The sequence below is a fragment of the Tetrao urogallus genome, assembly GCF_951394365.1.
Source record: "Tetrao urogallus genome assembly, chromosome: 5".
Lineage (NCBI taxonomy): Eukaryota > Metazoa > Chordata > Aves > Galliformes > Phasianidae > Tetrao > Tetrao urogallus.
This window is the reverse complement of record NC_136818.1, coordinates 63613256-63635755: the sequence shown is the minus strand read 5'-3', so window position 1 is coordinate 63635755 and position 22500 is coordinate 63613256. Positions and strand designations below refer to the sequence as shown.

At 43.3% G+C, this 22500-nt stretch overlaps 1 protein-coding gene across 1 annotated transcript in view; it reads right to left on the bottom strand.

Moving 5' to 3' along the window:
- Positions 1 to 22500, bottom strand: part of MGMT (O-6-methylguanine-DNA methyltransferase) — a gene marked incomplete at both ends in the record, with an annotated part of 133998 nt that overhangs the window by 17284 nt on the left and 94214 nt on the right. Inside the window, one exon of the mRNA XM_079535956.1 lies at positions 11596 to 11753. Within this exon, the coding sequence (XP_079392082.1) occupies positions 11596 to 11753 (158 nt within the window). The remainder of the gene's footprint in view (positions 1 to 11595; positions 11754 to 22500) is intronic.

The following is a 22500-nucleotide window of genomic DNA, read 5'->3' as shown; positions in this document are numbered from 1 at the left end:
CCATCACCAAACCATGACCCTAAATGCTATAAAATACAAGTTGGTCCAGCAGGGGAAGGTTTTCCTGCAGGCTTTTGGGTTCCAGACCTTTGGAAAGCAGTGCATTAAGAGCAGGCAGAAGAGGAAGAAGGAACAAAGCCCCATAAAAGGATGGCTAGGAAAGCCAACACCAGCCAGTGCCTCTTGGAGCTCCTCCCCTGTGGGAGACCAGGATTAAAGCACCAACAAGTAACAGTGGTTTCAAGAATCTCAAGTCATGCATCTTCCTGTTGCTGTACAAACAGGATCAAGTTATCAGAGCTCTCATCTACACACTCTGGGAGAGGCAGAGCTCTCTGATCCAGGATGTCAGCCCTGCTTTCAACCACGAGCTCCTTTCAGGTTCCTCCAAAACTCTCACACCTGTGCACTGAAGGAAATTTTCAGACATTCCCTTTCAGGGTACATTAAAAATAAATGAGGTAAGCTGTAGCTTAAGGTGTTAAGGTTTGTCATCAATGCCCACCTGCCACTACAAATATGTGGCTAATAAAAGCAACTATTGGGTACATTTTAAGTGGTAGTACGCTGCTTTGCAAAGTATAAGATGTCATGGTGCACAGAAAACGAATAACTTTTTAATACTTTTGTTCTCAAAGAAAAATCCATGTTTACATATTTTTAGTTAAATCTTAAAGAATACTCATTAGTGAGCAGTAACTACAAGCATCAGTTTTTGAAATGTCTCTCCTGGTAACGCAGACCAGCTGCCCCATTTCAATAAATCCCTACCTTTTTGCACTAAGACAGCATTTTCATTACCAGCAGACTAAGTCTACTGGTGGTACAGTGATCAGGTTGGCTCCAAGCTCACATCTGTCATTCAAAACCTCATTTTAGGAACAAATGTTTTTGCTCTGTCTCAAAAATGTCAATTTTGGGAGCAGGGAGCAACTGTGAACAGCAGGCAAAAGTAATGCTTTAATGACTTCATGGACGTTTGTAATGCACATAAACTACTGTAAGCACACATATAAGAGCTCTGCAGATCAGATCGATTCAGAAACATCAACCACCACCTCATCCCTTCATATTTGATCAGCATTAAAGGCCACAGGACATTCTTATTTTGGAGAGGACACAGAACAGTCCCTCCACACACTGACCTTATTGCAACTTTTAAGTGACTGTGTTTTCCATTCAGGGCAGAAGTAAATAAGGGACTTCTGTTTCATTTGCCTCGGTGATCAGTTGCCCACCAAGAACTTTACTGGGGTATCTTCTGAACTCTACTCCTCAGCCACGATTTGCAGATCAAACTTGGGAACTGAACTTGGCTCTGGCACAGCAATATAAATCCTTATGGAAAGGTCCATGCATGACAAGAGAGCACAACTGGCCATAATCTGACTCAGAACTGAGAGATTACTGCCAGGGCACTGAAGTGGAACTTCTGGTTCCACCTCAACCTTCTTTTTTTCTCAGTTTGTGGCATTCTTGTTATTGCCTATTACAAGTGCCTTGGCTGATGCCCAGCCTGCAAAAGCTGCTTGTCTCCTTCTCCCAAGCAAAAATCATAAAGTAAATTCAATTTACTTCAATCTGCATCGTTGGAACACAACAAAAATGCAGCTTCATGCTGCTGTGATTCAGCCCTTCTGACTTGTCCTGTTAACACAACATACAAACCTATCTGTAGCCCCTAAATAAATCACAAAAGATGCTGTTTCCTAATTACAGAGGGACCGAGGAAGGGCAGGTAGGACCATCTGGTTGCAGTTAAACTCCAACAGGCAGGGAGGTTCTGCAAAAACTTCTGAAGATTTACGGTATGCTGGAACTGCCACTTTGATATTAGCAAACTCAAAATACAATGTGAATTCAACCACGCTCACACATGTTGATAAAGCATGACTTCCAATTGATGCCATAAATTCAGCTGACTAACATCAATATTTCAAGTCATCCTGAACTTTGTTTCAAGGTCCTGAAATGCAAAAAAAAGCAAAGGATAGTGGCAAATGTTGAAGTTGTGGCAATGTAAATTCATGGCTTTCCTGCTCGTGGGTGATTTGCTGCTATGGTGGAGCTGGTGTAGAATAGGGTAGCTCTGAGGGAACCTAGCAAGAAGCTGGGCCATCAAATGGCAAACCTCAGCAAGGGCTCCCTCCCTGCACACACACACGGCTCAGGACCACCACAAAGCAGTGAAACTGGGGGCTCTCAGCTTGAAATCCGGTGCAAAACTGATTCTACAAACGGGAATTTCTTACATTGCCTTAAAAATGGTGACATTTTCCCCCTCAGCACTGCTGCAGTGCCCCAGGAGGCCTCACACGGCCACCCCATGAAGCACATGGACACGGGAGCTCCACATCCACACCAGGAACAGGAAAACCCCCCAGCCACGAGACTTTGGAAGAAAGCCATCACAAAACTCTTTGTAACCACCAACCAACAGCACTTCCAGCAGGCCAATGCATCAAATCACATGCAGCGGGGGTCCCAATCAGTCAGATTAAGGGCCAGTGTGTGTCCCATGCAGGTGGGCCACGAGGCACCATCATCTCTCCTGCAGTTTTTGCTGTTCCAAGCGTAATTGCTTTTTTTTCTCTGTAATTCCACTTAGAATTCCATTGATGAGGTGTTTTCACAGTTTCGTTTTTCAGCGTGGCCCTAAATACCAACTCCCACATGACTCTGGATCAAGAAATCTGCACCTTCAGTTGCTTTGTGAAGATCCTGTTACCAAAGATAACCTGCCCTAGAAAATTAATGTATTTTAATTTTGAAAGATGTAATGCAAACGTGTTCCATTATGTGAACAAAGTAAATTACAAGATCTTCAGTTGTCTGCGTAAACCACGAACAGCAATTTCTTTAGATTTCCTTAAGTTTCTCTGTAAATGGGCAAGTTAAAAATAATATTCATTAAATCGCTTAACTGCAATAAAATGAAACTATTTGCTTACTACATACAAATTAAGTCAGAATCAAAGTACTGTTTTTCTTTTTCAGTTTGTATTAAATTATTATTGAATTATAAATATCTAATGCATGAGGCTAAACACTTACGTAGCACTTTGCAAACACTAATTCACAAATGATGCAGCATCTTTTCAAGGCACATATGAAAGCAGCAGCAATTAATTCTTAGAATTTCCTGGCTTCAAACTCAAAGTTACAGCACTTTTTTTTTTCTTTTTGCTAAGGAGTACACATTTAAGCAGTCAGCAAAACAACTGTGAAGACATAAAGTGCAATTTCATGAAGTTACTTAGCCTCTTGACTGATAACGCTGCCATCGCACACAGTGCACTGCTAAATGAACTGCAATTTGAATTCCCGAGATTCAAATTATTTAAACAGACATCCTGGAAGCAAGCACGGGAGAAGTCCTATCAGTGACCCCTGATGGTTTTTCAGAGACTAGACTCTGCTAAATTAATAAGCAGCCCTAAAGTAACCACCTTTTTTGGCGGAAGCCCTCGCAGAAAGAGCTAATGGGCCAAAAGGAAACGCGTCCACAGGGCTCAGAGACCTCCTGGCTTACATGGGGAGCACGAGGCACGCGGGCTGGGGAAATGAGTGCAGCTGCCCACTGCCTCTTAAAGAACGATTTGCTTTTCGTGAGTACCTGATGAATATTGCAGGGATTTTAATAATTTGGTAAGTCTAACAAGCAGATATTTTCCTGACGAGCAGAGCAATTATTTTACGTAAATCTGCGGTGTCATAAAAATACTACATATGTCTCACAGCCTGCCACAGAGGTGGCTCTTCCCTGATTCCATGCCTTTCTGACAAACCCAATGAAATCAGCACAGACGCAAACGTGTTTATACAACATTAAGGGCTCACGTTAAGCTGAAAGCAAGCAGGAAATTTGACTTTCAGATTGACAAATGAAGAGGGTACGTTCCTGTGTCAGCAACAAAGAATATGTTTGTTACTTCACCATTGAGAAATTGTTTGTAAATCCACACGAAATCCTGCTAGGAGAGACCCTGTGATCCTCCTCACTTAAAGAATGGTCAGAGTTAAGGTCAGAGCACTCTCAATCTGAATTTCAGATCTCGACTTTTGTTGGCTTTACTTTTGCCTTCTGCATTAAATATGAATGATATTCACCAAAACATTTGGAACATTAATTACAGGGAAATACACATTATTTTATCGCTTGCCTCAGAAAGCATAGCTTCAGTCATTGTTCACCCACGCAAAGACAATCATGAGCTCCAAGCAAAGTGCTAAAATATAAAAGGCCACATTCATTCACGTATTGGTCCAAGCTGCAGCACTATAAAGTACATCAAAAGGTGTTAATGGTTTCAATATTTATCTGCTGCAGGGAAGCACTCTAAAAAGAAGACAGAAAAAAAATTCTGCTAATGGCTGTGTCTCTCCATTAAAATGAAAAGCTTAATGCATCTTATAATCAGAGGACAATTTGCAAATCATTAAGAGAAATGTAAAATTCCATTAAAATACAAATCAAGAGTCCCTCACTGGACTAATAATCTTTTTGATATTATTTTGCATTTCACTATTTCTGTTCCCAATATCCAGGCACCACAAATGATCAGTTCTTGAACACGCTATTTACCACAGCCTACTTCTTTAACGAGAGACTGAGAGAAGTATAATCTGCTATTCAGAGCAGGTACTAATGAAGAATTCCATATATTCTGAAATTTAATTAAAACCCCAAAGATTTCAAATTAGATGCAATTTGAAATGCCTGGGGCAGAAATACATGCACTTGCGTGGCAAGGGTATCACGCTGAAAGTTGATACCGTAATTGGTCTTGATGTATTTTTGTGTTGCCAGGCTGAAGCGCAGAACTCATAACCATATAAAAATTCTCTGTAGATTACCTGCTCATTGAAAATGCCATCACTCAGGTAGTTCTCTACTAAATTACCATGCTACTAAAATGCACAAAGTGATTCGAAGAGAAGAGTGGCACAGCTGGTCGACGCTGCCAATGAGTTATGCATGCGTCGACGCTGCCTTTTTTCTTAGTAAAATATGCTCAGTTGAATATTAAAATATAATTGGCATTCAACCTAAGTAGCTTAAACCATTTTGTTATCTTCTTTTAAACCGATTTGGCTCCTCCACAGTTATTTTCAAGGATGCGATTCACAAACTAATGACACCATCACATTCAGCTAGATTTGTACTATTTTACATTTGTCATAAATAGGAACAATTTCTACAGCCTTCTAGGGATGTCCTTTAATACTGGCTCCTCTCGAACATCAAAGACTCAATTCATGGGGAAAAAAAAGAAGAAAAAAAAAAAAAAGAGTATGCCATTTATGTTGGTTCTTGCATATTTTATTCTGAGAAGAGTGTGGGATGCAAATTTCTAGTGAAAAGTGCATTTCTGCAGTTGAAGAAGTCTCTTTTCCCTAGGATATATTGGTCAGCTCTCAGATTCACAGGCTCCAAAAGAAGACACAGCAAAAGATCACGGAACTGGGTCAGAAAGTGGCACTCTTAGGTCAAGCAGGAAATAGCCACAGTAGAAAATGGTTTCCTCCCAAATAAACCCATCTATGTGCCCTAACATAGAGGGTGCTATAAACATCACTATCTTTTTGCTTTCTAAAAAATGTTAAGAATAGCTTTTAGAAAACAAGGTGATTGTGACAGCAGCTGTCACATTAAACACGTTACCACTGACATGGTAAACTGGCTGAGCACATATTGATGTTATTTCCCATCGATAGGTAAAACTTGGCTGAAAGCTCATCAGGCAAGAAAGGGGGGGATATTTTAACAAAACTATTTTCTTTTCTCTTGTGCATGTATTTTATTGAATAGGGTACAGAGGTTACATGGGCCCACAAGTATGTCAACGTGTCAAGGAAGAAGGAATTAAACAAAACTTACTCTTTGTTGGGCTGCAGTGTGAGCAGGACGCTGAGGCCTACAAGTGCAGGTAAAGGCGATGATGACACGACTCCAGGTAGAAGTCCTTTCTCACATTACTGTTTTTCTCCTCCTTCAGCCCCCACCTTTTTTATCTACACCTCATGTACAAGCAGTCATGGCAAAAGTTGATCGTATAGTCAAAATATTCTTCAATATGGGTGCCTTGTATTTGACAGAGGGAGGAAATACGTGACTTTGAACACGCTGCCTTTACAAAGAAGCATCCCATGCATGTGGCTTTCACCAGGGAGGACCTATGGGTCTCAGCACAACTGTGTGCACTGTTATCCTAAGAATAACTTTTTCTGTCTTGTGCATGTGGGAAACGCACAAGTTTGCAATTTTGATCACAAAGAGGCTCCCATTCAGTTCTAAAAGAAAAGCAGCATTTTGGATGAGTTATACCATTACATTAGCTTGCCCATAGCAAAAATGGTTTATAAAATACCCTCCTACAAAACTTTATGCAGGAATTGAAAACAAAAGTGGAAAAAAAACCCCACCACAAAGATATACTGTCTCTTCTACTCTCTCTATTACCACACAGCAAATCAACATACATCCAGTAACTGGGAAGAAGAGTGAATCTGATAACTCAATTGTTTGATAAGAGGCAGAGGTAATTATTTGCCCCATATTCTTCAGCTGCCCATCAGCCCTGCAAGCTCCAGCCCAGCCTGAGCATTTTCAGATGCTGCATATGGATTTACGTAAATTGGATGATGTCAGAAAAGTCATTCAAAAGTAAGTGCAATTTAGTTTAAAAGGGCAAATGAAGTTACAAGACGTACACAGGGTTGAGGAAAATTAAAATTACGTAAAGCTCTGTAGAGCCTTCTGTCTCTATAGATGCATCTCATATCCACAGGCCATCATGTTAAAAATTACAAGTTAATAAAGACAGCAAAACTGTGAAGATTTCATTCACTTTAGTATTTACTGTATTGCTAACGCTGGGCAAATGTAATTCTAGGAGTCAGAAGAAAACTCTGAAGTTGAAGATGCACTTAAAATGCCTATGCTTACTTTTACTATGGATCTAAGTTACTTTCAGCTTAATAAAAATCCATCACAGGTTAAATGCATCCTTTCCATTTCTCACCTGTTCTCACCCTTAATTCCCATTGCCTCATGTTCTCAAGGCTGCAAATCACCAAAACAGGACATTACATATTTTTTTCCATTACACAAAATGCTCACAGCCACCACGCAGTGACCTCAGGATGGACAGTGGATGTCTGTCAGACTGCCCCGATGTCTGACATCCCTGAGCATCTTCCTCCTGCTCTCCTGATCAGTTTTTTTTTGTTTTGCCATGGTTTCTCCTTTTTGAGCCTTGGAAGCCTCAGCCCTAAATCCTCTACTTCTGAGGTTCTTAAAAAGGAGTTTTCTCACTTTCACGACTTAAAGAACAACTTTTTAACCAGCCGTTTCTTTTCTTGTTGTATTGGAGTGCTGAACTGCTACCCCCTTGCCCACAAACTGGCACCCAATGTTTGAAATCTTTCATAATCACAGAATTGCTCTGGTTGGAAAAGATCTTAAAGATTATTGAGTCCAATGAGGTCAATGGTTGCTACAATTATTTATTGGTTTCAACACAAAGCAAGGGAAGAGAGACCTGTATTGGTCTTAATACTGTAAATGTTCTTTCTTATTTTAGTAATTTTACATACTGAAAAACTACTTGGCTAAACTGCATGAGAGAGAGAAATTTACTCTTAGGATACACTGCACACAGTAATAGGATATACTGCACACAGTATTTAAGGTAAGCAATGCAGCTTTTAAAAAATACTTTTTAATGTAAGCACTCAGGACATGTTGGATCTGATGTCTCAGAAGTCAATCAAAGCAACAGCCCCGCTGTCATCAGAAAACTTGCTTCTCATTTGAGCATTTCAACCACAGAAAGGAAGAAAACACTTAGGTCTTGGCTAAGTTACAGACAAAAATCAGAATACTTGCTTTTTTATCTTAATTTTTTATCTTAATTTGGTGCATTTTTTTCCCCCAATAGTTTACGATGTGCAAAAGCCGAGAAACAAAGAAGTGGCAGCAAGGTGAAGGAGCAGTGAGATGCTGTCGATGGGAGGGTTTTCTGTCTGGGTTCTTTCTGAAGGGAGAGATTCCCCCCCCAAGCACAGAAGAGCAGCCATGGCAGCGTGATTCTGTCCTATCAGCTGGAGGACAAAGTCCCATCCCACAGAGGTGCCCCAAAGCTCGGACAGCATGCCGTCCCTACAGCTGGGAAGCAGCATTTCACGGTGCTCTTTGCCGCCCTTAGCGGTGCCTGCGCCAGCCTCGCTGTCTGCAGTGCTGTGGTTCTTCTCTCTGAGTGAGGAGGCTCCCAGGAAATCACAGGGTAATTATTGATTACAGGCCTGGGCACGGCGCGAAGTCATCTTGAAGGGGGAATGGAGGCACCGCCGCTGTCTTTGAAGACTCTGCTCCCATTATGTATGAGGTGTTTCATCAATATCCCTTCTTGGATGAATAACATGCATTATACACGGGAAATTTCAGCTGCTAAGCTGGCTTGCAAAACTCACCTCCCTGGCCTCCATCCTCAAATTGCTCCTGCTCTGGCTTTCTGCACTGCTTTTTCTGCCCTCAGTTGCAGGCAGAGGGCCAAAGTCCTCCTCCCTTGCATGGACATGGAAACATGCAGCTTATGTGAAAGCAGGTGCACAAGCCGGACAGCTGGAAAATGCCTCTACTTCATACCTGCAACACAGGGACAGAACCACAGCTCTGCAAAGCAGAAGGAGCTCGGCCAGCAGTGAGGGCAGCTGGGCACGGCGTGGCATGCAAAGAGCAGAGCCCCAGGGCTGCTGCTTGTCACAGGGCAAAGGAAAACTCTTGTGTGTGTCCAATTTCCTCTGTTCTTGTTGCTCTAATAAGCCATCTGGTCTGCAAACACGGCGCTGCTCCCTGCTGCAGTACCCAGTGCTGCGATGCTCACCGTGGTCTCGAGCAGCAGGTTTGCAAGGCACAAATAGGGAAAAGCCAGGAAATTCATGATTGGCCAATTTAGCATTTCCTTTACCATTTCACGAACTCACAAATCAAACAACTCATGCGTAGGCTTCAAAACAGTAACAAGGTCTATTGTTCTTTATCATACACAGCGGGGACTAATGACCATGGTACATTAAGAACAATTAATCACTCTCCATGATAAACGTGCAGAGATTTGCCCGAGGTGTAACACCTTGAAGTCACTACGCAGAGAAGTGGGAAACACTTCCTTTTTCCTAGGTTGCTGAAATTTAACATTGAGCACCAGACCAACCGTTGGAAATTCCAGTTTTCAATTAGATTTAAAAAAAAAAAAGCAAACAAACAAACAAAAACAACAAAAAAGCACACTGCCAACGGGAAAAGAACCAGCTGCATTTGCTGGGAGCAGCCAGCTGGTACACCAGCAGCTCCTGCACGTGTGGAGGAGGCAGCCCTCAGTTCCCAGGCTGTGCTGCAGCGCTGGCGCTTCAGAGTCAAACTTAGCACTGATGGGTTACAAGGAGGAATGTTTCATTCTGTGTTTGGAGTGCTCTTACATGCCTTTCCCCTGTTTAAAGAGTTGAAGGCGATTTGGAAAAGTGAGGACACTTGTGAGAAGAGCATCTGGAGCCATGTCAGAATTCAGGCTGCTGGGGCAGCAGTAACGCATATGTGCATGATAGCTGAGTTATGGCAGCATGATGACCACACTGCTCTATGTCTGCAGCACAGTGACCACGGGAAGGGGCTCATAGGAAGAAAAGTACACAGTGGGATCATTGCTTTGGCCGACAACCACCTGCAGGAGTGCCCCTGGGCTTCCTGAATTCACCAATCTCTCTCTGCATCCACTAAGTTAATTGTTAATGTATTTGTCTACCCAAGGAACTGTGCCTTATTACTCAGCACAAAAGTAACTGCAGGAAAGTGATCGCTCATTGCGAAGTGCTTCATCCTGAAAGCACTTCATATTTTTAAGAGTCCTCTTGTAAACATGCTCAGTTGTAAGAAAAGCAAAACTCCCGCTGTCCTCAGATGACACTGCCACAGAAAAAACAATAACGTCTGACTAGAGCGCCGACTAAGAAGAAAGAAAATAGCCAAGCATCAGTCCTTATCACAAAGGCACTGCTGATGGAACTCGTGTCACCCAGGGTCACAGCACGGCACTGCAGGAGGCTGCAGCCACAGGTTGTGATGGCTGGTATGAGAGCTGTGGACAGAGATGCATGAGGAGAGAAGCCTTCGTGGTGGCGGGTCCTCATGCTCACACTTATGTTTATTCTGCATTTTTAAGTGCCTGGAGAAATGAATAGGCACTTTCAAATGTAAATGTGAAAAAGTAAATAAATACCAAATCCTTAACTTAGCACTACTGCAACTCTCACTTGCAGACAAATTGAAATGTGCAATTTAAACCATGATGATGCAGCTTTTACCCCATGTTTCTTCTAACTACCTTTAAAAACAGCTTCTACAATTTTTGACATGTATTGCCATATTCCTTCCTGTATCATTTTCATCTAATATATGAGAGTAAGAAAAAGCAAGAAGGAACACCCAAACATTATAAATGCTCACAGGGGACAGTGCAATACTCAAAACATCAAAGGCACTCACAGCCCATACATTACAATTTGAGTCCAAAAGATGTTGCATTGAGTGATTTTCTTAATGTGAAATAATCTTACAGAAGTTCACCATTAAAATAAAGGTACTCTGCAGATTTCATACAATTTATGACTCGCACCCTTAGAAAACAAGTCTGATGGTCTGCATAACAACAGAACAATTGCATTTCGGTTTTGCTCTGCTCCTTGCAGCTGCCATCAGATATTTAAGAATGAGAAAGTGCAGCAGCAAGAAGCAACCTATTATTTATAAGAATTTGAATAAAACCAGCAATTAGCAGCAGACACAGCTGAGTTTTGCAAATCTGTGCCTGTAAGAACAGCTGCTCCTTTCCACACGTAAAATTGGCAATCTTTTTACTGACATATTTCTACTACAATTTCAAGTACAAACCTATGCACCCATCTGTACAAAGTGATTTTACACAGAACCACACAAGAGAAGAGCACGTATAACTTGGGGTTCATGTAAAAAACAGCTATCTTACTTTTTGGTAGCACAGGAGATAATGAGCCCCTTTTCGGTGCTGTGTTATTATGAAATCAGTTCAATTAAAGAATAGATGTTAGAAAATGAGCATTGAAATCACTGGGAAATGATTCCATTCATGGATCAACAAGCAGCCATTGCAAAAAGCAGACTTCTGTTTTTACCGTTTTTGCTTTTTTTTCCACTTGTGTTTTGATGCTTTTAATCCTGTAGCCTATCTTATTTCAGGTGACTGACTTGTTACGAGGCTTTCCAGAAAACACACCAGTGAATGGGAAATGGTAAAGAGGACTTTTTTTTCAGCTCATGTTTCCCTCTAAACACAGCATCCTAACTACTTTGCAACAGCACTTGTTTGTTGTCTGGGCATGTCTGAATTGGATAACACAGGTGCACAGAGCCGTGGGTGTCCCATCCCTGGAGGTGCCCATGCCCATGGATACATTGCTGGAGGCAGCCTGCCCCCATCTGTGGGGGGCTGTGGGCTGCGTGTGTGCTCCCGATCCAACCCTCTGTGATTCTACAGCTACCAGGAACCGGGCACTGACCTCGCTGCAGCATGGGGTGGTGGAAGGGTGGCAGGGGCAGCTGCTGTGTCCTGCTGGGCTCACAGAAGTAGGCGCTCAGCCAGGCTGCGCACTGCTGCAGCGGCTCCGGCATGGAGGTCGCAGTGCCACACAGCTCACAGCGCATCGGAGCCTCCGTCCTGCGGGCACAGAGATATCAGGCTGTCAATGACAAAAGCAAACATTCGTACTCTTTATGATCTCAAAAACATTCAGTTCCCAGGCACAGACTCCAAAGCTTTCTTTTCCTCTGATGAAAGCAAGGAGAGTCGTAAGAGCAGTAACACGACTTCATCTACGTCACCTCTTGATGTGCCATGGTGACGTGAGGTCGTTCAGACCTGTCAGAAGAAAATAAAGGATAGATGGGAAGACCATTCTAAGTGGGAAACCTCAGGGAGCTATGGAAGGAAACCACCCCGGCCTGATGGAGGACACATCCTGGGTCTCTGTGGGGATGGAGAGAGGATCCTCCAGGCACCCACAGGCACCCACAGGCACAGCACAGCCCCCAGAACCCTCCCGGGGAACGAAGAGGAGGAAGCAGCTTTCTGCAGAGCCAGCGCTTTCCTCTTCCGCCATTCCTTCCAGCGACATTGGCAGGTTTCTGCTTTCCTCCTCTTATTGAATTGGAAGGAAGCAATTGAGAACTCATTTGATTTTCAATGGCAGCTCATGCTTTCAGGATGCTGAAGAGCAAAGCAAACGAACAGAAAGCACCCGCAAATGAAAACGCCCTTTTTCTCTAGCTGCTTTTTTCTTCTTTCTCCTACAGAAGTGCAATGCCTGTATGAGAGCACTGAGAACATGAACACCACATCTGCAAATATTCAGCCCTGCTCCTTGAGCTGTAACCTCTGGGTTAGGCACAGAAGTGGCGAGGAGGAGATCACGGTGCTCTCCTGTTGCTCCACGAGACCACTCAGAACCTCAGAGACTGCTTTCAGCACATCTGTAACCAAACAGCCCAGTAGCATGAAACCACCTGGAGAGGAATACGGAGACAACACCAAGAGCAGCTGCCAGACCAGCAAGCCCTGCCAGCAACCTTGTACCTGAATCTGACAAACCTCAGCTACACGATCCCAATGCATCCTGATACTGCAGCTTTTCTTTTCCCCCAGCTGGAAATGCATTCGCAGCCCAGAACAAGTTCTCAGCTGTGTGCTGATGAAACACAACACAACAGACTGCTGCAATAGGTTGGATGTGTTACAAAGGAGTAGAAAGAAGAGAAAACTGTAGAAATACCAGAATACATGAGGGACAGCAGAAGAAAAAAGCACAGCAATTCTGACATGGATTGGTAGGGAGAAAGTAAGATCGGTTCATTGCTATGCTTGAGATGTGCTGCAATGGAGAGGAAATATTTTGTCAGTTACCTCCTAGCAGAAAGCCTGAGAAAATGAGCTGCATCATGTACCAGTAATGGTATAAAAGACACCAGGCCCGCTTTTGCCACGAGGCACCTTTACAAAAAGACCCAACGCCTTCAAATGCTTGATCCACAAATGCTGATGGAGCCGAACACACCAGGACAGCTGTGTGATCAGGCAGCCACCCGGCCCTGCCTCCGGATAGGACAAATGATGTGCAGGATAGGACAAATGATGTGCAGGCAGGAGCTGTCCCGGGGTTACTCTCAGAAGCAGAACTCTCACTGGTGTGTGATCAAACGGCCCTGCAATTTCCCCCAGCCCCAATTCATTTTCTGATTAATTGTTAACCACTGAAGGCCACATAATTACTGATTAGAAAGTGGCAGAGAAGAAGGGGGACGGAGAACAGGACAATTAAAATTCTCCAGCAGCAGAAGAATATGATGAGTTGATGGCTTGGAGTGGAAGAAAAAGGGAAAAGAAGAATCAGCCTTGGATCCAGCTTGCTAGAAATTAAGTGCAGTCCTCTACCTCTTTCCATTTATTTACCAAACTACTCAGAGCTTGTGATTTTTTTTTTGGAGGAGGAGAAAGAGGGGAAAGGGAGAAACCACTATCAATTTGCTTTCTGAAACCAATCTCTATTTTATGTTCCTTTGCTATTCTATTTAATAATCTTTTTGCTAAAAGAAAAAAGTAAAAAAAAAAAAAAAAAAGTGTGAGAATGACAGAATCATAGAATGGCCTGGGTTGAAAAGGACCACAATAATCATCTAGTTTCAACCCCCCTGCTATGTGCAGGGGCACCAACCATCAGACCAGGCTGCCCAGAGCCACATCCAGCCTGGAGAATCAGTGCAGAAGCACTTCCAGATGAATATGAGTATGACATAGACCTCAAGCCAAGCTCCCAGCACCAAGGATCATCAGTGATTCTGCTCACGCACAACACTCCGCAGAATAGGGCTCAGTTTTACTGTGGATTGTTAGAGCTATGACAATATCATAACTACAGAATATAATAATGCCTTTGAAATCTCCAAGAGAAGTTGGGAGACTTTTCTGCTCCATTTATCCAGAAGAGCATAGAAAGCACTCAGAACTACAGTAACCTTATGGTTTTCACATCATCTTGCTTCACATACTCGGGAGCCTGGAAATGATTTGGGCTATAATACTGCTATAAAACCAAAGGAATACATCCCCTCATGGCTCCGCATCAGCAGCCCATGAGCTGTGCCCGATGTGCCTGCCACACTGCAGCCTGCAGGGCTTGCCCATCTCCTGCTCCAAGCAGGAGCCACCAGCCCCCAGGGTGCTCCCATCGTTGCCAGACCCCCCTGGGTCATTGCCTTGGGGCCATTCTCCCATCACTTTGCCATTTCCACATCTCTGATCTCCATTTACTGCCACAGTCATGAAAACCTAAGCTCTTGTCAGACCCCATCTGGAGTATTGCATCAAGGCCTGGGGCCCCCAGCATAGGAAGGATGTGAAGCTCTTGGAGAAGGTTCAGAGGACAGCCACTAAGATGATCAGAGGGCTGGAGCACCTCTCCTATGAAGAAAGGCTGAGAGATCTGGGATTGTGTAGCTTGGAGAAGAGAAGGGTCCAGGGAGACATCATTGTGGATTTCCAGTACTTGCAGGGAGCATATAAATGGGAGGGGGAACGACTGTTTACAAGGGTGGATAGTGATAGGACAAGGGGGAATGGTTTTAAACTGAGACAGGGGAGGTTGGGTATTAGGAGGAAGTTTTTCTCCCAGAGGGTGGTGAGGCACTGGCACAGGTTGCCCAAGGAGGCTGTGGATGCCCCATCCCTGCAAGCATTTCAAGGCCAGGCTGGATGTGGCTCTGGGCAGCCTGGGCTGCTGGTTGGTGACCTGCACACAGCAGGGGGTTGGAGCTGGATGAGCACTGTGCTCCTTTGCAACCCAGGCCACTCTATGATTCTGTGATTCTCTGCAAGAAGAGTTGGTGCTTTCTAAGAACGCATTAGTTGCTTTTCCTGTAGGATACAAAGTCAATTCACCAACATATGTGCTGAGAGGTTCACACTGGCAGAAGTGTAAAAAACCTTCATCTTAATTTTGCTTGGTTAGAAATGCTAACAACCATTCCTGGGAATTGGACAGCATTAATGAAGAAAAAGACAGAAAATCACTAATGCAAAGGCATCTCCTACCAGCCCTCCTCCCCTCCTGCTCCTCCCCTCCATCCTCCTCCTGCAGTTCCATGGCAGTACTCCTTCTGCAAACTACCTTGTCATTAAAAATTCAACTTAAAACACCAGCTGCCTCTAAAAGCCTTTTCTGAGGCTTCAAAGTCACACTTTGGTCCGACTAAACCACATGCGCGTTTCAAAAAGCAAGGCTAAAAATGGTCTCAAAACATTCATGAGAAGAAAAGGAGAGTAGATTAAGTTATAGGAAACCGTTCCCCCTCTGTTCAGCACTCAGCTTTCTTCTCAATGCCCCATTCTACACATTAATCATTACTGGCTGCTGCTGGGCACTACCTGGAGTCGCACAGTGTCCCCATTCCTTCTGTATTTACCTGGTCACTGAGTAATTAATGCTTTTTTAAAGTTGGTTGTTTCCATGCAGCTGAGATCTGCCTTATCCCAGCCATTCTCTTCCATGGCTTATGAGTTTGCATGCGATGAAATAAAGGAAAACACACCTTTAACAAATGGGGAGAAACTCAGCAACATCATCTGTTTCACGTTAGCAGACTTCTTCCAAACCATTGGCCAAGACTTGGAAGTTTCTAACATGCTTCCAAACTGATCACGTAAGCAGCAAATTGGCTTCAGCATCATTCTCAATAGCTTATCTGTCAGGAAAACCAGAGCAACACCGCGTCTCACGGTGACGAGCCTCAGTGGGCAGCCATCTCCTACACTGCTGGGATTCTAATTATTCCTTTTATTTCTGAGCACCTTTTTGTCTTTGTCAGCTCTTAGTAACACGTTACTGAAACATTACAAGATGTACTTCAAGCTGGCAGTTTCCTGAAGGGAAAGCTAGGAAAATGCTATGACAGTGTTGCATCAGCACCTGCTACATATGCATATATTTATTTGTGTATCTATGTAAATGGAAATTATGTACACATCCGATATAATGGCTGGGTTGAACACAGCAGACGATGTGAGCTCTGTAGGCTCCTACACCTGAATGCTTTATCCATCAGTGCCCACCTCACCCTCTAGTGGTTTGCCTAAGAAGTCTATGAAGTGCTACAGATGCTGAGCTAATGAAGATCCCCCTTTATTTCAATTCATTTTAAACACAAAATAAAAAAGCTCCCCAACTAACACAGAAATTGCAGCTCCCTGTGCAGACAGACTGCACTCAGCAAAGGGCCACTGGCACAGACCCGCAGGCTTGGGATAATTGCATTATTATATTACTATAACTACAACACTTCCACTCAGATAACAGCAGGGATAAGGACCTAAAATAAATGGAAAATAAGAAATGGAAAAAAGGCACGGAGTGCCTGGTTTTACCCAATCTCTTATAACAGAAATCCGGGTACAGTTAAATCTAAATGTATTAGTCCTAATTAAGAGAGTTTTGGCTCTAGAAATTTGTGAGCACACATATAAGGCAGCACAACACTCAGCATCCCCAGTCTGAAGAGGAGCTGCAAGTTAAAGAGGTAAATAGGAAGGATTACTGTCAGTGGGACCTGTGTATTCTTACACTGCACTGGTCACAGGATTTCTTAGAAGCTTTTGCATTACAAAGGTCCAAAAATTACTAAGATATGCCCAATAAGAATGAAAAAGGCTCTGCTAGGTATGCACTGATAAAAAGAGGGGACAGAGGGAAGAAAGAGAACTGCAAAAAAAAAAAAAAAAAAAAAAAAACCACAAAAAAACCCACCACAAAAACGAACCAAGCCCAACAACCCACATCTGTACCTTGAATGGCAATGTCACCAAATTCTTTTTTCTTTCCTCAAAATTCCCTCAAAACACTTACAACAAAAGAAATGAGATTATAGAGCTCAAAGAGCCCAAGCATTGAGACCATGAGAGACCCTGGGGTCTGCTGGACCAACCTATTTGGGGCCAGGGGGACCAGACCTTGGCTGCTGCCCCAGCAGTCATGGAGGCCCAAAGCAGGCTGGCACCTCCTGAGCACACACCTCATTCTGCTGACCTCAGAGCAGAGAAGGAATTCTCTGCTATAATTCCATGAATCCATTAATCTGTCCATGGCTGAAAGGGAAAACATTTTTGGAAATAAACTGCCCAATTACAGCAGGATTCCTGTCATCACCTTGGGGAAGAGTTCTGGATGGAGATGTAAGATCACAAGAGAAACAAAACAACAACAAAACAACACCAGGAGGATCCAACAGGACCAAGCGAGTCTCCAAAGGATTCAAGACCAGTGAGAAAAAGGGCTCCTTTGGTCATTAGGGAGCTCCCAGGGCATTTTTCCTATGCTGCAGCCACCAGATTGCACAAGCCCATGCCCATGATCCTGTGCCCTGCTCCCCTGTGCTTCTTATTTGGACACACTGCCCTTGGCCAGGCTGCAGCCTCAGCCAGAGCCAACCCCAGCTCCTGGCACTGCAGGTTTACCTCTGCCCTCAGCTCCACCATATGGGGCAGCCATGGACAGCCATCCCCTGCAGCTTGGACAAAGTCCTGAGTCACTGCAGAACCCCTAGAATCCGAGCAGTAGCTCTTGTGTCAGTAAACACATAGGAGAGGCACATATAATTTAAAAGTTTAGGTACTTCACAGCTTTTTCAATAGCATTTCCTTACTTTATTTAGCAAATGATTGAAGCTGACTACACGCTGGCCTTATGCACCTGAAGCCAACAGGAATCAGACCCACACAAAAAACTGGCATGCCTGAAAAGCAAAGGCTGCCTCACTGCGCTCCTCAGACCTACAGATCTCTGCAGAAGCATTCGGACAGTTGTCTTCCCAGATGTTTTTTCCAAAGAGGAGTACCTGATGTATTACTTTCCAAATGCAAGAATTAGTAATAATTAGAACAGAAACATTAAAAAGATGCTCAGTCACGCAGTGCTGTTCTTTACGTAACATACACGCATTCCGCTGGCATTTTCAATGAAGCCTTCATCATGGAAACAAATAAAAATGTATTTTATCAACATCTAAACGTCATTTAAATAGACTTCCTTTGATAGATGAAGACTAAAGCCACCCCAAAACTGTGGATGGATTATCTGGTCTCTAATGATTCCAAAACAATTACAGGATGCAGAGCAATCTCGTTAAATTTTATTCAAAAGCTTACTACACTCGTGTTTTCTCTTATTTTTCTATCAATGAAACCCATGAGGTTTAAGAACAATTCATTATGTATGAGACCCAACTTACAGTGCTTGACTGTTGATTAATAGGAAAGTTTGCTGTATGTACATTTGCAACATTAGATGCATACAATATGCTAACTTATTCTTTCACTGAAGCTAATTATTTACAAAAATGACTACTTGAGACTACAATTTATTAAATGCATGCATCCAGTCTCAATTTGGCCCCAAAAGACAGCCTGGAATGAAGATCTTTTACTTGATGTGACAACTTCTAGAAACAGTGTTATTAATATTGTAAATGTGGCAAATAAAGAGTTCAAATAGCCATATGTTTGCGTTGCATTTTTTCCCTACAACTGAATGAGCGAACAAAGCAGCCTTTTAAAGCTTGAAATTCACGGGGAAGCACATCCTTACACGGTTTAATTTAGCTTCTTATCACTGGAGTGTCTGTATGACAGTAGGCACAAATTAGAAAAAAAGAAAAGAGAGCTGCAAGGAGCAGAAAACGCACTGCAGCTCTTGTCAAAATGCCCCAACCATGAGCCTCTTTATGAGACCTACTGAGAAGAAATTGGAGCATTTATGGAAGAGTGTAAGAATTCTGAATTTATTAAGACTTACTCCTTTCCATACAACCTTTGCAATGTTTTCTCCACTCCACTTTTTAACGCATCATTAAGGATCGAAATTCTGATGGATACCTTCTATCCTGAAGAAGCAGCACCTGCACAAATCTCCAACATACAGATGTAGCTCTTGAGTAAAACACACAGATGCTCAGATGGACAAATCTCGTGCAATTAATGGTGCTACGTGTAGGAACCACATGGAGGTTGCCAATGAAGGCAGTGTCTATGGCCAGCCGTGATGCTTGGGAAGATCCTGCCTGCTTATTCCGTGCTCTGAGAGCATACCAGCAAACACTTTAAAGAAGGCAGTGGGACTCCTGTCTTCACATGCCAAGATAAGGAAAATCAATGTCAATGCCCCAAAGACTCAAGTGATAGCACTGAAGGTCATTAAATGCTACTCACTGCCCTGTACTATTAAAGTTTTGATTGGAATCCTGTATAGACAGACACAGATTTCAAACAAGATCTTGCCCTGGGACACAGAACTGTAAGACTGTGGAGGAAACAAAACAATCAGCGAGAGGTGGACTTCTCCGGGAGCACAAGGAGCAGGTTCAAGGAAGACAACACTGTGTGGTCTTGGCTTATTTTTTCCTGAACATATTTATTGTGTTTCCAGAGAAGCAAACCTCATTACGGACAAAGATCTCTGTTAAAACAACAGCAAAGTGTAAAAGACACTAAAATCCTATCGTTCTTCATCCACCAGGATGGTGCAGTCCATCACCCCCCCAGTGGGTCGCCCACTCAAGTACTGCTTTCTTCTTTCTCCCAGGCAAATAATTTCCAGACTAATTCCTGTTATCTCTGGATTTCATTCGGTGTCTTTCTATTCCACAGTAGCAGAAGTCCTGGTGACAGGTCAGGAAAACCACAGTGCTTAGCAGTGCTGTGAAGCTGCACAGCCTTTGTGCCCAGCCCCAGTCCAGATCTCCTTCCCCAAAAAGTCCCACTTCCCTCAAAGGGAATGGTTTTCTTCCAAATGTGATGCAGAATGGATGGATGGGAAACCAGAACTCTGGGAACAACACAAGAGCAAATCAAACTGGTGGCATAATACATTCAGCACTGTCCCAGGGTGGCCAGAAAAACAGCAACGGCAGGGAAAAACACTGCTCTGCTCCTCCTTTCTGGAGACTGAGCATCAGCAAAGGACAAAACTATTAACAAATGAACAGCCTCTAATGGCCCAGCAGCTTGGCCATACCTGCAGAACAAAAAGACTCCTTCTATCAGAGTAGTTCTTCATTCATACTTCTGTTTCAAACCAATGGGGTTGGTGCAAAACAATTACAGAGATCTGTCTGAAAAAGAAGGAAGTTCTCTGAGCACTGTTTTACAGGAAAGGACCAACCTGTTCTGAATCGAGAGTGGGGGAAATCAAAGGCAGCCCCTCACCTAGCAACAATCCAGCAGCTATTTCATGGCAGACACCAGAAGCAAAGCTGTAAGCTGTAAGAGGCTGTAAGAGGCAGCAGGCTCTCACCCGAGATGTTAGGCAACATTAAGCATAGGTGATATCATCAGTTCTATCTATAATTAGGTTAAAAGAAAGTCAGTTAATTTTAGCGCTTACAAGAAATTGTTACAAAACAGTTTTTTTTCTTACATAAAAGAATTCTCCCTTCAGGCTTCTGAGGTGGGTTTTATCGCAGGCAATTAGCTGTGCTGGGGATGGCTGCAGGGAATGCACACTGCTCCCATGCAACTCCAGCACACACTGCTGCAGGGCACTGGGCAGCACCTGCATGTGGGGAAATGAAAGGAGGGAAAGTCAAGGCTGAATTCGTGCAACTGGACTCTGCCTTCAGATGTGTGCTGAGGCATGAATTCAAGATGAGAGTGAGCATCAAGAATGATAATCAATGGCACCTGCAGGTAGACCATCCCATTAAGATGAATTAAAATATAGATGAATCCTAGAATGGCCTGGGTTGCAAAGGAGCACAATGCTCATCCAGTTCCAACCCCCTGCTGTGTGCAGGTCGCCAACCAGCAGCCCAGGCTGCCCAGAGCCACATCCAGCCTGGCCTTGAATGCCTGCAGGGATGGGGCATCCACAGCCTCCTTGGGCAACCTGTGCCAGAGTGTAACATGGATCGGGAACCTCTTAAGAATTCAACTGAGAAGGCCATTTTCCCAACCACCATCTCATTGAAGGTCACAGTCTGCCCATGGAACACCTCCTATTGGATGGGGTGAGCCTAGGACCCAGTGAGCACAATGCCACCACAAAAGGGGAAGTGCTGCCCCTGAAGCCCACTTCATGAAAATTGGGCTTCTCAACATGTGCTGATCATGCAAGCTCAATGTCATCTTCGACTGAGTATAGGACACTCAGAGAACATCACTGACACACATCAAATAAAATAGCACTGTTCATAAATACACTCTCTTTTTGCACAGCATTTACCCAGGGCTTTGAGACTTTCTTTCCCTTACAGGATCTTTCCTAAAAGAACATTACTCAATGAAGAAGCTGCTTTGCTCCTTGTTAATTTGCAATTCTTGCATCACGACCAAACTTCTGCAGGGAAACAAAACTTTTCAGGCAACATCAAAAAAAAAAACCCACAAAATAAAGTAAAATTAAAGGAGCATTTTCCTTCATTTTCACAATCATTTTTCAGAACTTCTGAATGAGAAGTTTGCACGAGCCAGCAATGCCAGGACCACCTGCAAGCTGTACATCACAGCAGCACCAGCGGGTTCTCACTGTGAGGTTCCATTGGTGCCCTATGGCAGAAGAGACAAAGAAGGCCACAGAAGACCCTTCTGTTTCAGAGGAGAAAAACAAAAGTGTAATTTACATAACTGTGTTTTGAATAGTGCAGAAATATTTCTGAAGTGCACTTTCTCTCCTTTTGAAGTGGTGAATGACGCCTGGAGACTGCCGTCCTCCGAGCTTTAGGTGAATCTGCATTACAACCCCATTAGCTTGTGTACTGCGCTCATTAATAAATAAGCTTCCCACTTAAGTGCCTTTCTTGTAAATTGGTTTGTCCTGTTCCATATAAATAATATAAGTTTCTCTTATCAAGCAGGGTAGTTTTCTCTTTTACCTATATACGGCACATGATGTGAGATGCTATCATAATTTAACCTGAGCAGCAGTCCATGTAACGTATGCCAACACCTCCTTTCATCACGAATTGTACAGCAGTTAAATAGTTCTCACAGCATGAAATAATGCCCTTAAATCTGACATAAGCAGAAGGACCATATGACAAAAGTGAAAGAAAAAAATATACTAAATGGATAGTTATTTTATTTTAGAACACTGGTGCTGTACTTAACTTCGAAGCCAAGCGCTTCTTTTCTGGCAAGGAGAGCATAATAAAAGCTTTAAAGGCGGTTTGCAGGATTTATGAAATCTGAACTCAAATTTTAGAGTCTCTGCTGCTGCCTTCAACCAATGTTAATCTCGCCGAGTTTAACCTGAATTGCCTTTTGGAGGGAGCTCACATTTTCAGTCACTGAAATCACAATGCCAAGTACACTGAGCTGAGAACATCCCCACGTTTAAGGGCTGTCAGGCACTGCTGCTATTATGCACAAC